This window comes from Triturus cristatus, chromosome 10 (assembly GCF_964204655.1).
Source record: "Triturus cristatus chromosome 10, aTriCri1.1, whole genome shotgun sequence".
NCBI classification, from domain to species: Eukaryota; Metazoa; Chordata; class Amphibia; order Caudata; family Salamandridae; genus Triturus; species Triturus cristatus.
The window spans coordinates 550,074,695-550,095,594 of NC_140593.1; the positions used below are offsets into that span (position 1 = coordinate 550,074,695).

General features: G+C 43.4%; 1 protein-coding gene across 6 annotated transcripts in view; it reads right to left on the minus strand.

The window, feature by feature from the left end:
• The window catches only part of LOC146789704 (sodium channel protein type 5 subunit alpha-like), a 975,168-nt gene that overhangs the window by 74,970 nt on the left and 879,298 nt on the right, over nucleotides 1–20,900 (minus strand). For all 6 annotated transcript variants that reach the window (XM_085632035.1, XM_085632032.1, XM_085632036.1 and 3 more), the window contains one exon: nucleotides 20,205–20,471. In XM_085632035.1, coding sequence (XP_085488161.1) covers nucleotides 20,205–20,471 — 267 coding nt within the window. The remainder of the gene's footprint in view (nucleotides 1–20,204; nucleotides 20,472–20,900) is intronic.

Sequence of the window (20,900 nt, forward strand, 5' to 3'; positions counted from 1 at the left end):
CCAAAAAATAGATTCTTGAAGGTAGCAAAGCCACTGCACCAGTGCACAAACATGACAACTCCCACTTCCATTTGTGGTCCCAGGGTGGCCCTTAGTGTGTCTGGGGCGGTCTTCTCTAATAACAAATGGGCCCCCCAAACATGGAGTTCCAGTGTAGGGCCATCCATCTTGATGATATGAAGGGAAATGAGTCTCGTAGGGAACGGTTGAACACCTGCATAGATAACTTGTGTCAGGAAATAGGGGATTCTGAGATAGATAGGTACATGTTTTTGGAAGGGGCAACCCCTAATGGTACGAAAAACTTTCACTGTATTCCTTGTGTTTCAGAGGTAAAGGAACAATTGCAGTCAGCACAAATGAGAACTGTGGCGCAAAACTACACGTATCAGACATGCAATGGGGCACTTCCATACTGATGGATACTTACTGGGACTGCGGAGAATTTGCCCACCCAGCTCGTCTACAGATGGCGGGGCCTTTGCTCCAACATCACCAGACACACTCCAACCTGAGTCATTTCTGAAGAAGATTTGTAAGAATTGTACCAACACCTGCTACAGAAGAAGGCAACTCTGTTGCATCAGGCTCGTGAGAAAAGAGGTTCTGATTACCTTGGCCGGAATCAGTACAAGGATATTGCAGAAGAATTCAGACTGTTTTCTGACACACAAGTAAAGCGAGACGGTCCGTACCGTTCTTCACCGTGCAGACGAAAGCAAATGTCCGCTGGTTGCAAATAACCAGATGGGAATTGTTGAAGATGACGAACAGGACTGAGCTCAACCTTAATGCAATCAAGGAAGAACGAAGAGCCATCCGCCGGTAATCTACCATTACTTCGCGGCCACTACTACGACTTACCATTACTACGCATTTTTTACTTAGCAGAATCTTTCACTTTGCATGCTTTAAGTTTGCATGCTTTTACTTTGCATATACCGTTACTTAGCAAAGTCATTTACTTTGCTGACTATTTAAATCGTTGTTTGGAAAAGGATTCGCTTCCGTTTCCAAACAACAACGTGCAGCTCTGACGACGCCTGAAGCAGGAGAAGAGAGGAAGCACAGTGAAGCGGGGGACCATGCTGAGAGAGAGGTAAGTGGGGCAGTGTAGTCTGTGTTTATGTAGTGTAGAGTAGTGTATTTGGGTTTAGGGTAGTGGTCGTGCAGGGGGTTGTCTTTTAGGTTTTAGGGTTGTGTTTATGTAGTGGAGTAGTGTATTTGGGTTTAGGGTAGTGGTCATGCAGGGGGTTGTCTTTTAGGTTTTAGGGTTGTCTTTATGTAGTGTAGAGTAGTGTATTTGGGTTTAGGGTAGTGTTGTGGTGCAGGGGGCTGTCTTTTAGGTTTTAGAGTTGTGTTTATGTAGTGTAGAGCAGTGTATTTGGGTTTAGGGTAGTGGTCGTGCAGGGGGTTGTCTTTTAGGTTGTAGGGTTGTGTTTATGTAGTGTAGAGTAGTGTATTTGGGTTTAGGGTAGTGTTGTGGTTTTTGTGTAGTGTAGGGTAGTGTTTTAGGGTAGTGTAGTGGTGTTTGGGTAGTGTAGGGTAAAGTAGTATATGAGGGTAAGGTAAAAGAGTCAGTCAGTCAGTCAGTCAAAAAGCTTTTAATATCGGTAAAAAACCATAAAAAGACATAAATACAAATTTGGAATAAAAAAAGAGCACAGAGCTAAAAACATATAAATTTAAAAGAATCATACTTTGTAGTTCTAACACATGAGAGATTCATATCGAAGATGGAGGAGGATCAAAGGATTTCATTAGATACATTAAATAAGCACAGCGCTCCTAAAGGGCAATCCCAAACTATGAAATATATAGACAACATGAGTTACAGTGTTTGAGCTACTGCAGAAACAGTAGTTTGAGGACCTTCAGATTTTAATTTTTTACACCTCGAGTACCACATGGACAAAAGAAATCTAACAGTCGCAAACACTATTAGGGGGGTGGTATCATATTTGAGAAATCTAAATGCCTCCCTATAGTCCTTAAGCCCCCTGGACTTGCAAAGTCGAATGATCCATTTGGCTCTTGCCTTGCCATAGAAGGGGCAAAAGAGCAGGACATGCAAATCTGTCTCTCTACTACACGCACAACCTGGGCAGGAACTCGTGGAATGTAATGCATTTGACAACTTATATGTTACGTCCCTAAGAGGCAATGAACCATATCTAAACTGCATATATAATTTCTTGGCCAAGGGAGGCTGGATATCATCCAAGAATTTCTCAAAAAAAGGATGGGCTTTGATATTCAAAAAGGTTTCAGTCAGCCTACCCGTGGAAGAATTTGTTTATTATATATTCCATGCGGTAGCGCTTAAGGGCCGTGCTCAGAGATTTTTTGGAGTAGAGGGCACAGGTCTCCTCAGGGGACGACCACATATCCCCCCATACCTAAAACATGACAAAGTTGCTTGATGTGATTTAGCCATTGATTTCCATGGGCGGACTCAACAGCTTAGAAGAGGTATCATTAAATACCTTTAGGATACCACCAGTTGATTGTGCCAACTTCAAGTTAGCCTTAACCATATGGGATCCCCAATCCATTCGATCATTTAATGTAATCCCCAGGTAATCGAAGGTGGTTACTCGGTCCAGAGCAGTTCCATCCAGGTGATGGAGGAGACAATTGGCTAAGTTGGTGTTATAGGCCATGAACTTAGTTTTAGAGAGATTAATCTCCAAGTTCCTCAGTCTACAAAAGGAGCAAAAAGCCTCTAATGTGCGCTGAATACCTGTGGATGATTTTGACAATAGAAGGGTATCATTAGCGAACATTAGGGCGGGTATCTTCCGCCCCTCTAAACTTGGAGAATCCAGATCTCTTGCTCCATATAGATGGTCTATCAACCCGTTTAGGAAGAGCGAGAAGAGCGTGGGGGCCAGAACGCACCCCTGCCTTACTCCCTTTTCCACCGGGAACGGAGCTGACAGTTCCCCACACCTCCCGAATCTATCCCTTGTGTATGTACCTTGGTGCATACGTTTAAATAGATGGCACAGGTAGGCCGGAACACCCATCTCCAACAGAATTGCCCAGAGTTTATCCCTTTCGACCAGGTCAAATGCGGACCGAAGGTCCACAAAAATCAAATACAAACTACCTGCCCCAGTAGTGACCGTCTTCCAGTAGACCAACTGAAATCTGAATAGTTGGTCTATGGTGGATACTTTTGCACGGAAGCCCGCTTGAAGGGAGGTTAGGATGTGATGTTCGTCCATCCAGGTCTGCAACCTAGACAAAAGAAAGCGGGCAAATAATTTCTGGAGGACGTCAATCAAACTAATGGGGCGGTAGTTGGCCTGGTCGAGAGGGGAAGCTTTTTTGTGGATTGGGATAATTTCAGCTCCCAGCCAAGTAGTAGGGATCTCCAAGCCCTGAAGAATGGCGTTAAAATAAACCCAAATGTAGGGAGCCCAGACCTTTTATTCACTAAGATATAGATCGCCCGGGATCCTATCGAGGCCTGGGGCTTTCCCTAAAGACAAACTTTTAAGGGCCGCCTGGACTTCAAGGAGAGAGCAGGGTGGGCAGGCAAGGCACGGGGCCTCCAGGTGTGCTGGTACACATGTGCTTGTTGAAATCACTGGAACTACTCGGGATGCAGGGTTACTAAGAGAATAAAGAGGTTTGAAGTGGTCCAGCCAGACCTCTTCACTAAGGTTAGGTGTAATGGCCGACATCCCTTCAGCCGACCCCACTTGGACAAGGTTCCAAAAGGACCTAAAGTCACGAGCTTCCAGAGCTGCTTTGATACTTTCCCACCTTGAGGCCTCCCACTCTAGCCTAGCCTCCTTTATCAAGGTTTTGTAGGTTTCCCTGGCATTTCTAATACTTGACTGGGATCCCGATTTTACCTCCTTGAGCAAGATATTTTTAGCCAGCCTACAGTTTTTATTAAACCAGTGATCACGCTTATTCACCCTTTGCCTTTTAATATTAGTAGTATAAAAATAACCGATCAGGGAGCCAAAAAGCTTCTTGTGAATGCACTGCAATCCCTGTTGATAGAGATGGGAGGGATTGCCATTAGAACTCGAGAGGTGAAGAACCTCTGTTAGGGACTGTACGACATAAGAGTATAACTCCACTAACTTGTTGGGTGCTAATGCGATCTTCGCCCACCTGATTCGTCTACCCCCTGCCGCTCTAACCAAGTTCGAGTTACTGCTAATCTCAGCACCCCCAGTTTCTTTACGATGGCCCAGAGCATTAGATATTTCTAGTGACAATAAGTTATGGTCACTGTCATCCCTTTGGAAGACTAGAAAGGTTCTCAATCTGGCCCAGAATTCTACATTTACCCGGATGTAATCTATGGTCGTAGTTTTCCCTGGTCTGTTAAAGGTGCATAAACCCGGAACATCTGGGGGGAGTCTGCCATTACAAGCCCTTAAAGAATGTGACACTACCAACTTATTGATTGCAAGGGCCAAAGGCAGTAAGTGCTTTTCAGGATACATAGTGCAGTCCGGGATCAGCCAATTTTCATCCTCGTCCGAGGTTACCGAAGGGATCCCCATAAGCGGTTCAAAGTGGCAATTGAGATCGGCACCAATGATTTTATGATATGACGAGGGTAAGGAATGGAGGAGAACCTCTAAGGCGTCCAAGATTGATAGACCCAACTGAAGCGGTTGGGGACGTAAATAAACGTTAATCACTGCCAATGATAAGCCATCCTGGAAGTTGAGTATAATACATAGGATGTCCGGGCAATGAGAGTCTATTTTCTTAACTGAGCAACCTAAGTGGGAAGCCACCCATATGCATAACCCCCCCGAGGGTCTTCCCCTGGGTCCCTGCACTGCTGGAGAATAGAAAGACGCATATCCTACCCTCACTGGGGCAGATAATAACCAAGTCTCTTGGAACAGGCATAAGTCATAGCGATCCATCAGCTCACCCTATTCCGGATTATGCAGCTTAGGCCCTAGCCCTGCTATGTTCCAAGACCCGATGAGTGGTCTATGTGACACCACGTGGGCAGGGGAACCCTCAAGGGGTTGGGACGCGCTAAGAGGTGGAGAAGCTGTATGTATGTGGGTAACCAGCTCCTGTTTACCACCTGTAAGGCCAAAGTTTTGGGAAGATGGAGGTATAGTTCCCCTACCCACCTTGGTACCGATGACCTGCTCAAGGGACCCCTCCTCTATATTCAAACCCTCCACAGCGTGACTCCGAGACCGCTGCGGAATCGTTCCGGCTGGACGCGATGGTGATAGTGGTCAATCTATATTACTCAGTGCACTGTATCTATTGCTCACTGAGATGTTATAGTCAGGTTCAATTGCACCATAATGGGGGAGAAATGATTGTAACATTCCCGGTATAAGAAATCGAGAATAAAAATACCCCAGGTGACAAGTGTTGATAGTGCCCCTCTTCGAAGGCCCTCCATTTGCTAGTATGTGTCCAGCTACTCTAGGATCCCTAAAGTTGACAATTACACAGTCGCCACAAAAATCTTTAGGTCTAGTCCCCAACCAACTGACTCTTCGCACAAATAGGATCTCCCCCAGGCCGGCACCCCTTAAAGGTCTATGTCTACTTAACCAAAAGGTGGTTTTATTCTTTAACTCCTGGAAGGTTTCCCCTCGGTCACTATCCAGTGAAGGTACTCCCGTAAGCACCACAACATACAGTGACGCTTCTGGGGGTAACTGGGGGCGGGGAGGAGATTTGGGTGAACCGTTTGCATCAGATTTCCGGGGAAGATTGTGTAGAGGCCTACCCGATTCTAGGCTCTGAGTACTGGGAATTTTTTTAATAATAGATGGACCAGACTGATACTGCCCCGATACGGCTGAAGACAGTTTGGAGCCAGTAGATTGACCAAAACCAGTCGGAACTACCAAGGGGTTCGGCATATTTTGAGAAACCGAGACATGCGTACAGATGTCAGGGCGAATACTTGCACCTTGATTTGGACCTTTGGTGGCAGGCTTGGTTACTCCTTCAGCCCCTACAATAACAGGATTCCCTGTCGGAGGGCTAGACTGAGATCTCCCTGGGCCTTTATTGTTTATCAATGATGCTAATCTATCAATCCTGGAAGTCAAAGATTTAAAATGGGTCATAATAAGGTGTTCTAAATGTGACTGGAGATCAATTATCAGATGGGTAGCCCAAACAGGAGGACCTATAATAGAAGATGGAGGGCCCGGGTCGAACTGCACATAAACCGGTGTTGATGCTGTTCCCTTAGCCGATTTTTTAACCCGTTTTACATTTTTAGTTCTAGCATGGGGTTTAAAGGGCATTGTACATGCCGACGGAGAAGAAGATGGAGGAACCTCTATTAAAAGATTTTCATCAGGCTCAGTCTGAGCACAAGGAAGATCAGAAAAAGAAGGCATGTGAAACGACATAGATTCAACGGGGTTAGCTGTGGCTACAGAGCTATCGCCCACAGATGTAAAAAGGGGCATAGCGGGGGTAATTGAAAGACGCCTTTCAGTATTTTCTATGGCTGTTGCCACTACCCCTATTGTTTTTTGTAGCATTTTGTCAATGGCTGTAAGGGTCGAAGGTTGGGTCGTTGCAGCTAATTGTCTAGTCATTGGGCGGGCAGCAGAGGGCATACTATTTTTGCCCTTGCTGCTCATTGTAAAGGGTTAAACAAAACTATCTACGAATGATGATAAAATCTCATACACAGATTGAACTGATCGATTGAGATAAGCAGAATAAACAACAATAACAAAATATGGCCCCACAGGGGCACTTCTCATAATGATGAACAAGTATCAGGGCAAGAATTCACTGGTTACAATGTATTACGGAAATTAACACAAATGTCGGGGGTCCATAGCTCGTTTAGTCTCTACCATCAAGTCCAAGAGGGGTGCCCCAGCCCAGCCTCCTGCAGCCCCTGACGGCCACAGACGGACCCGCCCTTGTCCCGGGCTTCTCCCGGCATGTCCCGCGCACGTCCCGAGGATCCAAACAGTCCCCAGCAAGATAGAAGGATCACAAGGAACTCGGCCCCAAACAGTCCTTTATGCGCCTCCTGGCGCTTACGGATGGCGTTTGCGGCGTCCTCGCCGCGGTCAGGGTTGATGGGAGATGTAGTCCCAGTGTGGCGGAGCCAAGCCCGGCCAAGAAAAGTGGCGGAGCAAAGCCCAGCCCGGAATTCAGCCCCAAGCAGGAAGTAGCTGCGGAGCACAGCCCGGCCAGCGGTTCAGCCCCCAGCAAGATAGAAGAATCACCTGTAACCAATTCACATGGGTCTTACCCCTGCTCCGCAGTTCTTGGGCAATATATTGCTCAATTAATCCAGGAAAGGGACTCTAGGAGTGTCCTTTGCTTCAGTAGGCCTTTCTCTTCACTGCCTGCCTCTAGGGGGAAGCCAGGCCGCAATGCGGGGTCGCGTCTAAATAATGCAGGACATCATCGAGGTGTTGTTCCTGTTAGAGCCCCCCTCTTGCACCGCCTTTAAATTCAATGCCAGCGAGGGCAGTGGGGGGCGCTCCGAGTTGCCACGCTTCAGTGTTTATCTTGCGCGATTCGGCTCCGGCCGCGAGAGGGCCCTGCAGCAGCAGCAAGCCACCAGTCCCGGCCTCCCCACTCACCGCGGTACCTCCTGCTCAGCACGGGCCTCACCACACTGAGGAGCCCCTCCTGGACAGCCGGCTCCGGCGCCGCAATGACTCATCAGATATGGCCTTGTCCAGCAGAGCGCAGTTGAAGGGTTCCGATACGCAGCCGTTACTCTCTGTCTCCACCCCCGCAGGTATCATAAATTACTTGAAAGGCTCTGTGAGTGCCTGAGTAAAGCCGCGCAGATCAGCAGGACGATGCCCTCGTTAAATCACACAGCCAGCACAGCTTCGAACGGGGGTCCGCTCCTCGCCACACACAAAAAAGAGTCAAAAATGCGTAGAAGTTGTATAGTTAGTAATATACTGCGAAGTAAATGCATATTTAGTACTTTTAAATGTATTTGCGAACTAAAAGCATGCGCAGTTAAATCTTGCATAGTAATGGTATTTGCGATGTAAAAACATCGTAGTAAAAACTTGCGAAGTAATGGTCTGCTAAGTAACATCATATATTCCCATCCGCCTCATGGGGATACAACATCGATATGTGTTGGATTTAATGATTGCAATGGAGGGAGGGTTTGGGCCAAGATCGGTGCATTCTGCTGCACATTTATCCAAGGCAACAACATGAACAATGGGACTCCAAGCACTGCACAGTTTACAAACAGACATGCAAAATGAGGGAGGTGCCTCTGAGCAGGAATGGCACTCCAACTGTTTTTTCTGGCTCCCCCAGTGGTTGACTGGTCTGTGTACATCATTGCTGCCCATTCTCATCTTCATATTGTTTTTGTGTGGTTTCCTACAATTGGGGGTTTCCTGCTGTAAAACTGCAGCCCTCAAATTGGGTAGGATGCAGGTAACTAGGAAAGTAGTAAAAGTTAAAACTGAAGCACTATAAAACAATAATAATGTTACTGTCATGAAGGGTGAGATAAATGATGTCGTTGAAAATTCAACTAGAGTGGAGAATGCTAATATTGAAAAAGTCACTGTTGATGTATGCGATGATACATGTGTATATAAAAACGAGATCGCATCCCTGTTGTGGAAATCACCTGATATGATCTCTCCGTCAACTTCGAGTCAGAAATACGTGGTCAGGCAGGCTTTGCGACCTAGGCCTGAGGCAACTGATTGACAGATCACAGGTGGGGTGGCACATACCAGCAGAACAAACACACACAAACAGGAAAACCCAGATTAATCCCACAGATAGGCAGCGTCACGCCACAATAGTCCTGGGAGATGGGACAAAATAAAGCACACATGGCCAAAGGGGTGCGCATTCCCAAAACCCCATAAAGTTAGATGCCACCCATTTGGCCATGTGTGCTTTATTTTGTCCAATCTCCCAGGACCATTGCGGCGTCGCAGTGATCATGCGCTCCTCATGCCGGACATCTGGACATGTTACCCACTGGCCCTAATTGTGTCCACGTCCACCTACATTTGTTATCAGATGGGAGTAATTTATGACTCCATGATTAGGCCTGCATTTCTCTTCCTATAAAGAATCTCTGAATTATGTTATGATGCTCCAAGAAATGTAGATACTGGGGCTCAGTTCGACTGTACTTTGAGACAGTCATCAGACACCGACTCTGTAATTGTTCTCCCAGCCGAAGAGTTTGATTAAACCAACTGTTCCTGTTTTGCCAAACACCTCTTGTCTTTTTTTTTCAAGGTAAATTACCATTCGACCAAAAATAACATTAGTTTTAAATTCTTTACCACGAATAAATGCCATCATTATTTCTGTGCCAGTTAAGAGTCAATAAAAATACTGCATATACCTTTTGTAACTGGATACTAAATGTGCATGCTTCCCTGGGGAGCTTGACAAATATGCTACAGTACAGCTTAAAATTCCAGCCTGTCAAGGGTGATCACTGACATTTAAGTAGACTAACACTGACCATTCTGACAGGAGAATACACACACAATGAGAGGAGACTGATCACTGTATCAGTAGGCATCCAAGGATGTCAGAGTAGTTGTTTTGGGTTGCTAAAGCAGACTCAGGTTACTTAGTGTACAACCTCAGGCCTCATTAGAATTATCCAGTAGGTTACATACACTGCCTAGATGTCACTATACACTTGGTCAAGTATGAGAAACACACATTCAATGGAAGTTTCTACATTATCCTACAGTGTAAAGTACCATTGCCATGCAGATATCTATATCTGCTCCCAGGGTTAAAATCACTGTCACCTTTTCATTATCCATATTGCTCTAACATATAAATGCGACAATGTGAATTATGCAATGCTAGAATAAAGTATACAAAAGGTGATGGATGAAATGGTTCAATCCATCACTTTTTTTTATACTTAGTGTGTCGCCCTAAGAAGGACGGATATGCCCAGACATGGGTTTGTTCACAATGTGTCAATGGAACCAAGTGGTACCTGGCTGATGACTTCTAACTTAGGTGAAACCGGTCCTGGGTAGATTGTGTTCATGTTCAGGGAGAACCAGGCTTGGCAGTTCAGGCTGGATTGTTCCCACTGGAGCAGGGTCAAGAGTGATTTGCATATAGCTGGGCCCAAACTGAGGTGGCATTTTGTGCAAAATAACGATGGGCTGGGATGTGGCCGTTAGCAGTGGCTGAGATTAATTCAAGCATCCATCCATCACTTTTTTGTATACTTTAGTGGGTTGCCCAACGTGGGACACGTATGCCCAGATGTGGGTCCCGTGCACACTGTGTCACTGGAACCAAGCTTGCCTGAATGATGAGCTCTAACTAGGGTGAAACCTCTCCTGGGTTGCTTTGGGTTTCAGTTCAGGGATGACCAGGTTGGGCTGTTCGGGCAGGACTGTTCCCATTGGTGCAGGGTCAAGACTGATTTGCATGTAGCTGGGTACAAACTGAGGCGGCCTTGTGTGCAAAATTACAATGGATTGGGATGCGACCCTGAAATATTACCAGTGGCTGAGATGTATTCAAGCATTCCAACATGTTTTTGCATTTTCCCGTCCCTGAATGCAAAGCACATTGCCATCCCAGAATTCACATTGCCCTTAGTTGTGAAGAGCTATTGCCATGTTGGTCACTAAACTGTGGAAGTATATAAAGAAATGATGCCTTTCCAGCAATTGGGATGGTGGGCACTTTCAGGGATGAATCATTTCAGTCAGGCATGCAATGACAGCAGCAAACGAGTATTCAAGTCAATATAGATTGATGAGTGACCCATCTGGAAAATATATCCATGTCTTACGGACTTTAGTTTCATTTACTATTTGGCCATAGGGAAAAGAAATTTGCTTCAAAGGTGAGTTTAATATGCACATGACTGCCCATACCAGATCTTCCTACAGCGACCCACCATTCTAACTGCTAAAGAAGTAGCATTTTACTGCCACTTTTCTGAAGTTAGTAGTCTTCACAACAAAAGATGGAGTAAATAGCAAAGCAAAGTAGCATCACTATCACGTTTTTGACATAGTGCACCCTGCCTGCCACAAGGTACCCTGCTTTTAAGGAGACAGTGACACCAATTGAGCACCATGGCATGCTTGTCTAGCAGTTTCCAGAAGACTTTCAAAATTCATTCATTGAGTGGCACAAAAAGGGAGTTTTGGGTAATGAACTGAGATAAACACTCTTCTTGAATGCACACCTACCACCCAAACCGGTAGTAATTCAAAATCTACACCACTTTGCAAAAGCATTAGGAAAACACTGTCCATGTAACTGACAGAGTGGAAGACACACGAATACAGATGTTGTATGGGAGTGGGCAGAGGCAAAATACATGAGGAGAATTTAATTGACCTGGCAGATTAAAATAATTGGATGCATGAAGTTATACCAACTGGACATTGCCATCTAACTTTGTGCTGTTCTAATCCCTTTTTTCAGACTCTGATCACAAATCATCATCATCAGGTGTGTTAATTCAATTGGTTCAATGGAGGAAAACAACGATTACAACCAGTGCTTAATTAGCATAAGGGTAGGATTTGCTCAGAAGCCCGTGGCCAGTGCTACTGTATGCCGGGCTCTCGAATACCAAGGCTGCACAGTCTTGATTTCAGCTCATGCCTTTTTAATCCCACACCAGACACTCACTGCCACTTTACCTCACTCTTGCTGGTTCTGCATTCTCCTTTTTTGAAACCAGGTAGAAGCACAATAGGTGGTGCATAGCTGTGCACTGGGCATGGCAGGACTATGGTAATGCTGTGTAGCTGTGTACTGTGTGTAGCCATTGAGGCTACAGAAACATTCATATGCTAACTCAATTTGAGTTCTGTTGGGTAAAATACTGCTTTCAATCAGAATTCATTGAAATACAGAGATTGTACGGTAACCCTATGAGAAATGGAGCAAAATAATTAAAATAAACAATTGATCTCACTAGGAGTAAATTCACTCTAATTCATTATATAAATGAAATCCATTGTGTGCTGTGTTATGGACATCCTTGTACACTGATTTACTTACTTCTTTGAAAATAACTTTTTGTGAGTATTTTGACGCCACCAGAATCAAGTTAGCCTGGCTGATGAGGGGTGGAACCCCAAACCCTGTCCACGAATGCTTGTTTCTGGTCCAAGGAGGACCTGGCCTGGCAGTTCGGGCTTGGCTGTTCACATGGGGAACAGGGTCAAGGCTGATTTGCATATGGCTTGGTCTAAATGGGAATGGTGTGGTGTGCAGAAAAACAATGGATTTAACCCAAATCTGAGAATGGGGTTGAATGTTTGATTGGCTCAGCATTCTGTCCCTCATCTTTTCTTTTTGCATTTGTCACCCTACGTGGGAAGGGTATGCCAAGATGTGGGTCCCGTGCTCGCTACGCCACCAGATTCAACCTAGCCTGGCTGATGAGGGGTGAAACCCCGAAAGCTGTCCCAGGATGCTTGTTTCTGGTCCAAGGTGGACCTGGACTGGCAGTTCGGGCGGGACTGTTCCCATCGGTAACAGGGTCAAGACTAATTTGCATATGGCTGGGTCTAAACTGGAATGGCATGTTGTGCAGAAAAACAATGGATTTAACCCAAATCTGTGAATGGGGCTAAATGTTTTATTGGCTCAGCATTCTGTCCATCATCTGTTCTTTTTGCATCTGTCACCCTGCGTGGGAAGGGAATGCCCAGACGTGGGTCACGTGCTCACTACGCCACCAGTTTGAAGCTAGCCTGGCTGATGAGGGGTGAAACCCCGAAAATGGTCCCAGGATGCTTGTTTGTGGTCCAGGGTTGACCTGGCCTGACACTTCAGGGTGGATTGTTCCCATGGGCACAGGGTCAAGACTGATTTATATATGGCTGGGTCAAAACTGGAATGGTGTGGTGTGCAAAAATATGATGAATTTAACCCAGATCTGTGACTGAGGGTGAATATTTGATTGGCTCAGCATCTATTCTTTTTGCGAGTACTGACCATGCCCACGTATGTAGATTTCTATAATGTTATGGATTGCAATGTTACATTTGTTTAATCAACAAGCTAATTTTTGTTTTTTCATATCGTTATGTACCAAAAATAAGAGATTTGATATATAAAAAACTATTAAAATGTGTGCTTTCATTGCTCCATTATAAAGATTTAAAGGATTTTTTTTTCTTTCTGGTCAAAGCACCTCAAATGAGCAATATAAATTGCAATATGAGGCAGTTTGTTCATTAGAGGGGATTTGTTATTTTTATTTTTTCATATACTCTGAAGGTTGTTGCATTTTATACTCCCTAGTACTGACACTATCAACTATCTTTTGATTGAAGCATTTCGTAGAGACATTGCAATATAAACATTAAATTATGACATTGAGGATGTTATGCAATCCGGCTGTATCAGTAGAGAAATATCTCATCCTTTGAACAAATGTTTTAAGCTTGCAATTTGTTTTAAAACTTAGGACTGTATCTAGATTTTGGTGGACTGGTTATTCTGTCACAATGGTGGTGGATATCCCGTCCACCAAAATATAAATCCCATAGGGTATAATGGGATTTATATTTTGGCCGACGGAATATCTGTCACTGTTGTGACAGAGTAACCAATTCCCCAAGATCAAAATAAGGCACTTAGACCTGACGCGGCTGATAAATATATTTATGGCTGAAATGTGTCAACATTTGTACAAACACATCACTTATGAACAAATAAAAACAATAATGATTGATACTGCAACCTTCAGACGTGAATTCATGTACAACTAATACAACAACACAGCATCCAATGAATTTCAGACCTATAATGAATCAGAGAGAATTTATCCCTAGTGGGAGCAAGTGTTTGCATTTTTCAGTCGTAATTGAAGCAGTGCAAAATTGAAGCGGGCCATAGTCAACAGGTGGCCATGTTCCTGGGCAAAGGGGATGGGAACAGACACTTCTGACTGAAATCTCCATTTTGGAATGGGGCAAAGGCTATTTTGTAATTGCAAATGTTTGTTCCGCGTCTTTGATACAGAATGAAATGCTGCTTTTTCCTAGCATTACATGTTCCCTGCCTTAGTGCATAACAGCTGTGACTGGGAACAATGTTCATACTGGCAAGCAATTCTCTGCTTTTTACATACATCATGTTTTGAGCTTCTTAGTATATCATCTAAGTTGGGTGGGCATGCCTGGATGTGGTCAATGTGCCACAGAACCCAAGCTAAACACCACTCATTATGTTCAAACAGGATGAAACACAACTGGAGTCTCCTGTGTACCATACACAGCGAATATGTCTTTTCAAATATGGATGGGCCAATTCTGATATGAAAATAGTTTGTCCTTGTCTCTAATGGCAAGCCAAGCAAACCCAGTGAAATTGAATGAACCTAGAGAAACTGAAATCAGTGTTGAATGCTGATTAAAATAGATTTACACTCATCACTTTTTATCTTTCTCACTACATTCATCAAGCCGCCTTTCTCAATGAGCACAATGTTCCTTCATTCAACAATATGGATGAGGTGCTGGTAGCTGGCGTGCAAACAAATGCAAAGTTCCTTGAAATAAACTATGGCCCTGAGTACAGCTACCTGGATAATCCAGTTTGCACCAGAAACAGGATACTTAGGACCAGATTGCAAATATTTTGCAATGTGTTTGCCTCTCAAAAGTGATGCAAACCAGCGCAAAATGTTTTGGGGTTATTTACTTTCCAGCGCAAAACTTGTCTTGCGATGAAAAGTTGCCTACAAATAATACAAAGCAATTTTAATTGCTGCTTTTGTTTACTTAGCATCAAGTGGGTATTCCATGGCTGGTACATGGGCTTTCCCTTGCACCATTGTGCCTGGTGTGACAATCTCTTTTGACCCCCCCCCCCCCATGACCTCCTTCTCAGATTCCCTCACTACCACCTGGCCCCTCATCTCTCCATAGCCCCTCTCTCACATACTTTTTAGGCCAGATGTATGACCGTTTTTTGCTGTTGCAAATGGGAAATAGGCCAATTTGCGATTGCAAGAAAGAGTGTTGGTATGTACAAACGCTATTTTGCAAGTCAGTGACTCGCAAAATAGTGTTTACAAGTCGCTATTAGGAAGGGGACTGCCAAAGGTGCCCCTTTTTAATAGCGAGTCAGAATGGTATGTACCATTTATTTACGACCGCATTTGTGGTCACAAAACACTCGCAGTTTACCACCTACTTCAAGTTGGTGGTAAGCCACTAGCAAACAGGAAGGGGTCCCCAGGGCACTGCTTCACCTTTGTGAATGGATGTAAAAATACTTTTTAAGAGTAGGCACTGGTCCCACGGACCAGTGCCTACTCTTAAAAAATGAAACAGAAACGTTTCCTTTTTCTTTTTTAAATGCATCGCGTTTTCCTTAAGAAAAACGGGCTGGGTCTGCATTTAAAAAAAAAAAAACTGCTTTATTGAAGAAGCAGTCACAGACATTGTGGTCTGCTGACATCAGTAGACCACCATCCCTGTGAGTGCTGGCCATTCCCAATTGGTTGCAAATTGCGAGCTACCTCAAAAATATTGATGAGGCAGGTAATTTGCGACCTCATTAGGAATTGCAAAATGGAATGGTCATACACCTGGCCCTTGATTTGTTTTAAAGCGCTGGTAAAGGCTGACTTTACTAATCCACTCGGCTATACGTTTAACATACAGATTTGTTCTTCGTAGCAGGCATATTAACCCTCTGTGCTACTTTATAGTCAGCCAAAACTGCCACTTGACAAACCTCTGGTCCCTCTCTAGCAAGGACAATGATCACAAGAGTTCTCTTGACATTTTTATTGCTGCCTGAAAGCTGGAGTCAGGCGCTTTTAAATCGTAAGTATCACTAAACACAACCCCCTTCCCCCAAGATCACTGCCCCCATTCCAGGTCAGCACTCACTGTGGTCACACCACCCTAAAGCCAGTCCTGAGAACCCTGTTGGTAAGTCGCAAATTCCTTCCAGGATGAGAAATTGTAAATGTATTCCAGGTAAAGCAAATTTTTATTTCTTGATCTTTAAAAAAAATGGGGCCAAATAGTGCTAGATACATAACTTGTTGAACGAGCAAAAAGCACACGTGCTATCACTGAATGGGCACATACCAGCCATTTGCAACCACCCACGGTTTTTGATGCAAAACCCTATCTACTAACAATAGTCTACATGGTTTTGCATCAAACGTTAACACCACTTGAAAGCAGGCGAGGAAAGGAGAAATGTTTTTCTCTCTCCTTACTTTTCCGACTTTGCATGTATGCTGCACTGTACAGCATACAAACAAAGTGGGAAAAGTTTTAAAAGTTGTCTAGGTATAGTATTTTGTACTACAAAACCTATTCTAGACTCATCTACACATCCTTGCACTATGGTATGCAGGTGACACTTGGCAACAAAATTCTGAGCCGGCTCTAGGGAGAAGGGGGGGTGAGAGTGCCATATCTCTGTAGATATGGCGCTCTCCTGCTCTCTCCATGTCAAACATCGCAGCCCAGCATTTTTGTCTGCTGCACTGCGTTGAGTGACACTTTGGTAAATCTGGTCCTCAGTTGGACAACTTACTTACAGTGCTATTTGCCCACAAGTTCATCATAGCTAAAACATGGTGAGAACATTCAGGGCTGGCTTTAGTACTGGTGGTGCCTGGTGTGACAATCTCTTTTGACGCCCCCCGCCCATGGCCTCCTTCTCAGATTCCCTCACTACCACCTGGCCCCTCATCTCTCCATAGCCCCTCTCTCACATACTTTTTAGGCCAGATGTATGACCGTTTTTTGCTGTTGCAAATGGGAAATAGGCCAATTTGCGATTGCAAGAAAGAGTGTTGGTATGTACAAACGCTATTTTGCAAGTCAGTGACTCGCAAAATAGTGTTTACAAGTCGCTATTAGGAAGGGGACTGCCAAAGGTGCCCCTTTTTAATAGCGAGTCAGAATGGTATGTACCATTGATTTACGACTGCATTTGTGGTCACAAAACACTCGCAGTTTACCACCTACTTCAAGTTGGTGGTAAGCCACTAGCAAACAGGAAGGGGTCCCCAGGGCACTGCTTCACCTTTGTGAATGGATGTAAAAATACTTTTTAAGAGTAGGCACTGGTCCCACGGACCAGTGCCTACTCTTAAAAAATGAAACAGAAACGTTTCATTTTTCTTTTTTAAATGCATCCCGTTTTCCTTAAGGAAAACGGGCTGGGGCTGCATTTAAAAAAAAAAAAAACTGCTTTATTGAAGAAGCAGTCACAGACATTGTGGTCTGCTGACATCAGCAGGCCACCATCCCTGTGAGTGCTGGCCATTCCCAATTGGTTGCAAATTGCGAGCTACCTCAAAAATATTGATGAGGCAGGTAATTTGCGACCCCATTAGGAATTGCAAAATTGAATGGTCATACATCTGGCCCTTGATTTGTTTTAAAGCGCTGGTAAAGGCTGACTTTACTAATCCACTCGGCTATACGCTTAACATACAGATTTGTTATTCGTAGCAGACATATTAACCCTCTGTGCTACTTTATAGTCAGTCAAAACTGCCACTTGACAAACCTCTGGTCCCTCTCTAGCAAGGACAATGATCACAAGAGTTCTCTTGACATTTTTATTGCTGCCTGAAAGCTGGAGTCAGGCGCTTTTAAATCGTAAGTATCACTAAACACAACCCCCTTCCCCCAAGATCACTGCCCCCATTCCAGGTCAGCACTCACTGTGGTCACACCACCCTAAAGCCAGTCCTGAGAACCCTGTTGGTAAGTCGCAAATTCCTTCCAGGATGAGAAATTGTAAATGTATTCCAGGTAAAGCAAATTTTTATTTCTTGATCTTTTAAAAAAAATGGGGCCAAATAGTGCTAGATACATAACTTGTTGAACGAGCAAAAAGCACACGTGCAATCACTGAATGGGCACATACCAGCCATTTTGGAATCCTGTTTCCGGTGAAAACAAGAGTATGCATCTGAAACGGAAACAGCCACTACGCAGGTCTTTTTATGGTTCGCGGGACCATAGTTGGTAAAGTGGGCAATGAAAATTAAGCTGTCTACTATGCTGAGCTTTTTTAATGCTAAAATGCAGATGATGGAAAAGATGACAAGGATGGTTTTACCCAATTCACTTGTACAGAACATTATCGCTATCTTGCTATCAGGAGTATTTTTAAATTCAATCCACTTATTGTCCATCCTCGTGTGAAAGTTGTTTTAGAAAGTTATCTAGATCAGCAAGAAATGCTCAATTACTCACCTGTAGTACCAGACTCATGATTAAAGATATAATAACGGTGATGACTCGTCGGGGAAGTGTTGGGAAAAACTCCACAGTCGTAGGGGAGTGAAAACATTAAACTTCCTCCAAGAGGATGTGTCAGTATAGAAATCTTTGCACTTCACAAAGTTTTCTAACTTTGCTCTGCTTCACTCAACAGAAGGGCAGGAATGGTGGTTATGCAAAAACAAAACCTACTTTATGTGAAATATTTCTCCTCCTTATATAAAATGAATACAATTACAATATTTTACAAAAAAATCACAAAGCGGCAAGGCAAACAAATTTTAATTTCATTCACCCCCTACTTTTGTGATAATTAAAATGTAATGCATTTGTTGTTATATCAGAATAATGCCTGTGCATTAAGTTATGCAAAAACAGCAGAAACAAAACAGTGATCATCGAAGTAACAGTCTGTTGCAGTCCTGTCGAGGCTGTGAGACCCACTATCTGATGCCCTTCAATCAGATTATTTTCTTGAAAAATTTGGATTTAAGGTTCCTTCTTACCTAGTGATAGTTTGGTTTGACTAGTGATGAAGTTAAAAATTCATTTTGTTTGTTGGACTGCATTATAATCATCTGAAGAACGCATCCGCAAATAATCTTGCAAACTATGTTAACATGAGGTGTTAGGATTTTGAAACGAATGAACGCAATTATCTGACATGCTCTAGTTTATGGATAAGCGTCATGGAGATTAACATAGAAAACAGATGTAACTAGCAGAAAATGTTAACATGTAAACTTGTGCTGTGAAGTTGACATTACAAGCATATTATTAATGTTTAACAATTGATATTTCCTATTAGTAGGTAAATGTATTAATTGAAATTGCATTAATGTTTATGTGACTCTGTAAAGCTTAAATGATGCATTCTTATGTTAGCTAGAATCATAGACCTCAAATGCAAGTCCCTGAAAACTCTTGCTTTAGGATTAATAGTTGAATTTAATGTGCACTACAGAATCTGTTCTTTCTCGTGTTTCCATTGCAGGTGGGAGAAGCATTCTTTAGGAAAAGTAATGCATTTGTTTTAGTAACTAGACTAGGAGAAAAGAAGTTACAATTACATGGGTTTAGAGTTGATGAAGACAGAGACAGTATCACATGGGAGATGGTCTGGGCACCAAGGACAAACTGTTGTGAAGAAGGTACATGGACAACACATGTGGAAAAGTACATCTGGAACTGCACCAAGACTGGATGGCACATGGGAAGGTTACCTGTGGATAACTGATTGTTGGAACTAGGGAAAGTGCCCACTTCTTTCTTGCCTTCGAAGGGAGAGTATCTCAGAACGAGCTCTTTATTTGCAATTGTGGCTTTACACTACTTGACCCATTGATGGTGGAGAAATCTCTTAGGAAGACTCCAAGCACTGACATCTTTTCCTCTTGTCCACTGAAAATTCTTAAATAGGGATGTCAACTTAGAGTATGGATAGATTTGAGGCTTTTTACTCATCAACCCTCGATGCAGGAAAATTTGTACTCATGCTTCCTGATTTCCTGATTCTTACTTCTTGAATTAATTGTCTTACTTATGCTGCACCATCAGAACTGGATACGCCGATTTGGATTCATGGTAATTCCATTGTATTTCTATACTCTCGTGTTGAGGTGTCTCTATGTTCGGTTATTTTTAGCTTTGTTATAAACTGACTAACCTTAAGTAGTAGTCTGAGAGTTATTAGAGTTACTGACCTATTGAATATTTCATAACAACTTTTCTCCCATTTACACTTACATGCTGCGAAAAAGAACCATTGAGGTGTGACTCTAGAACAGGTCTAAAACGAATGTACCCGGCCCTTTGACTAGTGACTACTGAAAACCAATGTGTTGTGCGTCAGATACGGAATATGTGTTTCCAAAAAGTATTGAGACAAGAGAACAATTATCATTTGGTTCGATGGTTAGACACAGGCCTTAGTTCTATAAAAGCAAGAGTGTACTCGTTGTAACTTACCACCTGCAAAAGTGCAAGGTACCCTGCTGCTACGTTATCGAAGTTGACCTTAACTTTTTTCCAGTGATTGCCTGTTATGTTGCATATGGTTTTGTTGGTGATCTCTTCGTAGGGAATGTCATTTCCATCTGTGGCATTAACACATCTTCCAAACTTTCCTGCAAACAGGTTCACCCCCATGATGCTAAAAATGAGCCAGAAAATGAGACAGACCAGCAGAACATTCATGATCGAAGGGATCGCCCCAATCAGGGCGTTCACAACAACCTTAGACAAATGAAATGGAAAGAAAAGAAAAAATGTTAGTAACAGAAGTAGTTCAAAGAATTGCAAAAACATGTCCTATCCTATCATTTAGGGTACTTTCATTTCAACCCCCATGACAGTGTACTGCTTTCTTTTTGCTTGTTCTCTTTTGTGCCTAACCGAATCTGCATTTACAAATGATCTATCTAACCTGGTCCTTACTTATGTTATCAATAATAATATTATTTTTATTACAAAGCAATCCTTTTTCATGCCTGCTAGAAAGTGCCACTGATCTACATCAACATTGTCACAATTTGCTTCACCAGGAGCGATTCAAAGCTTGGATGTGCGTAGCACAATGTAGGCCACGTTATGAATGTTACCCAAGACTCAATATGTACCAACACAATGGTTATATATTTCACATTATTCAGAAGTTCGCCCAAC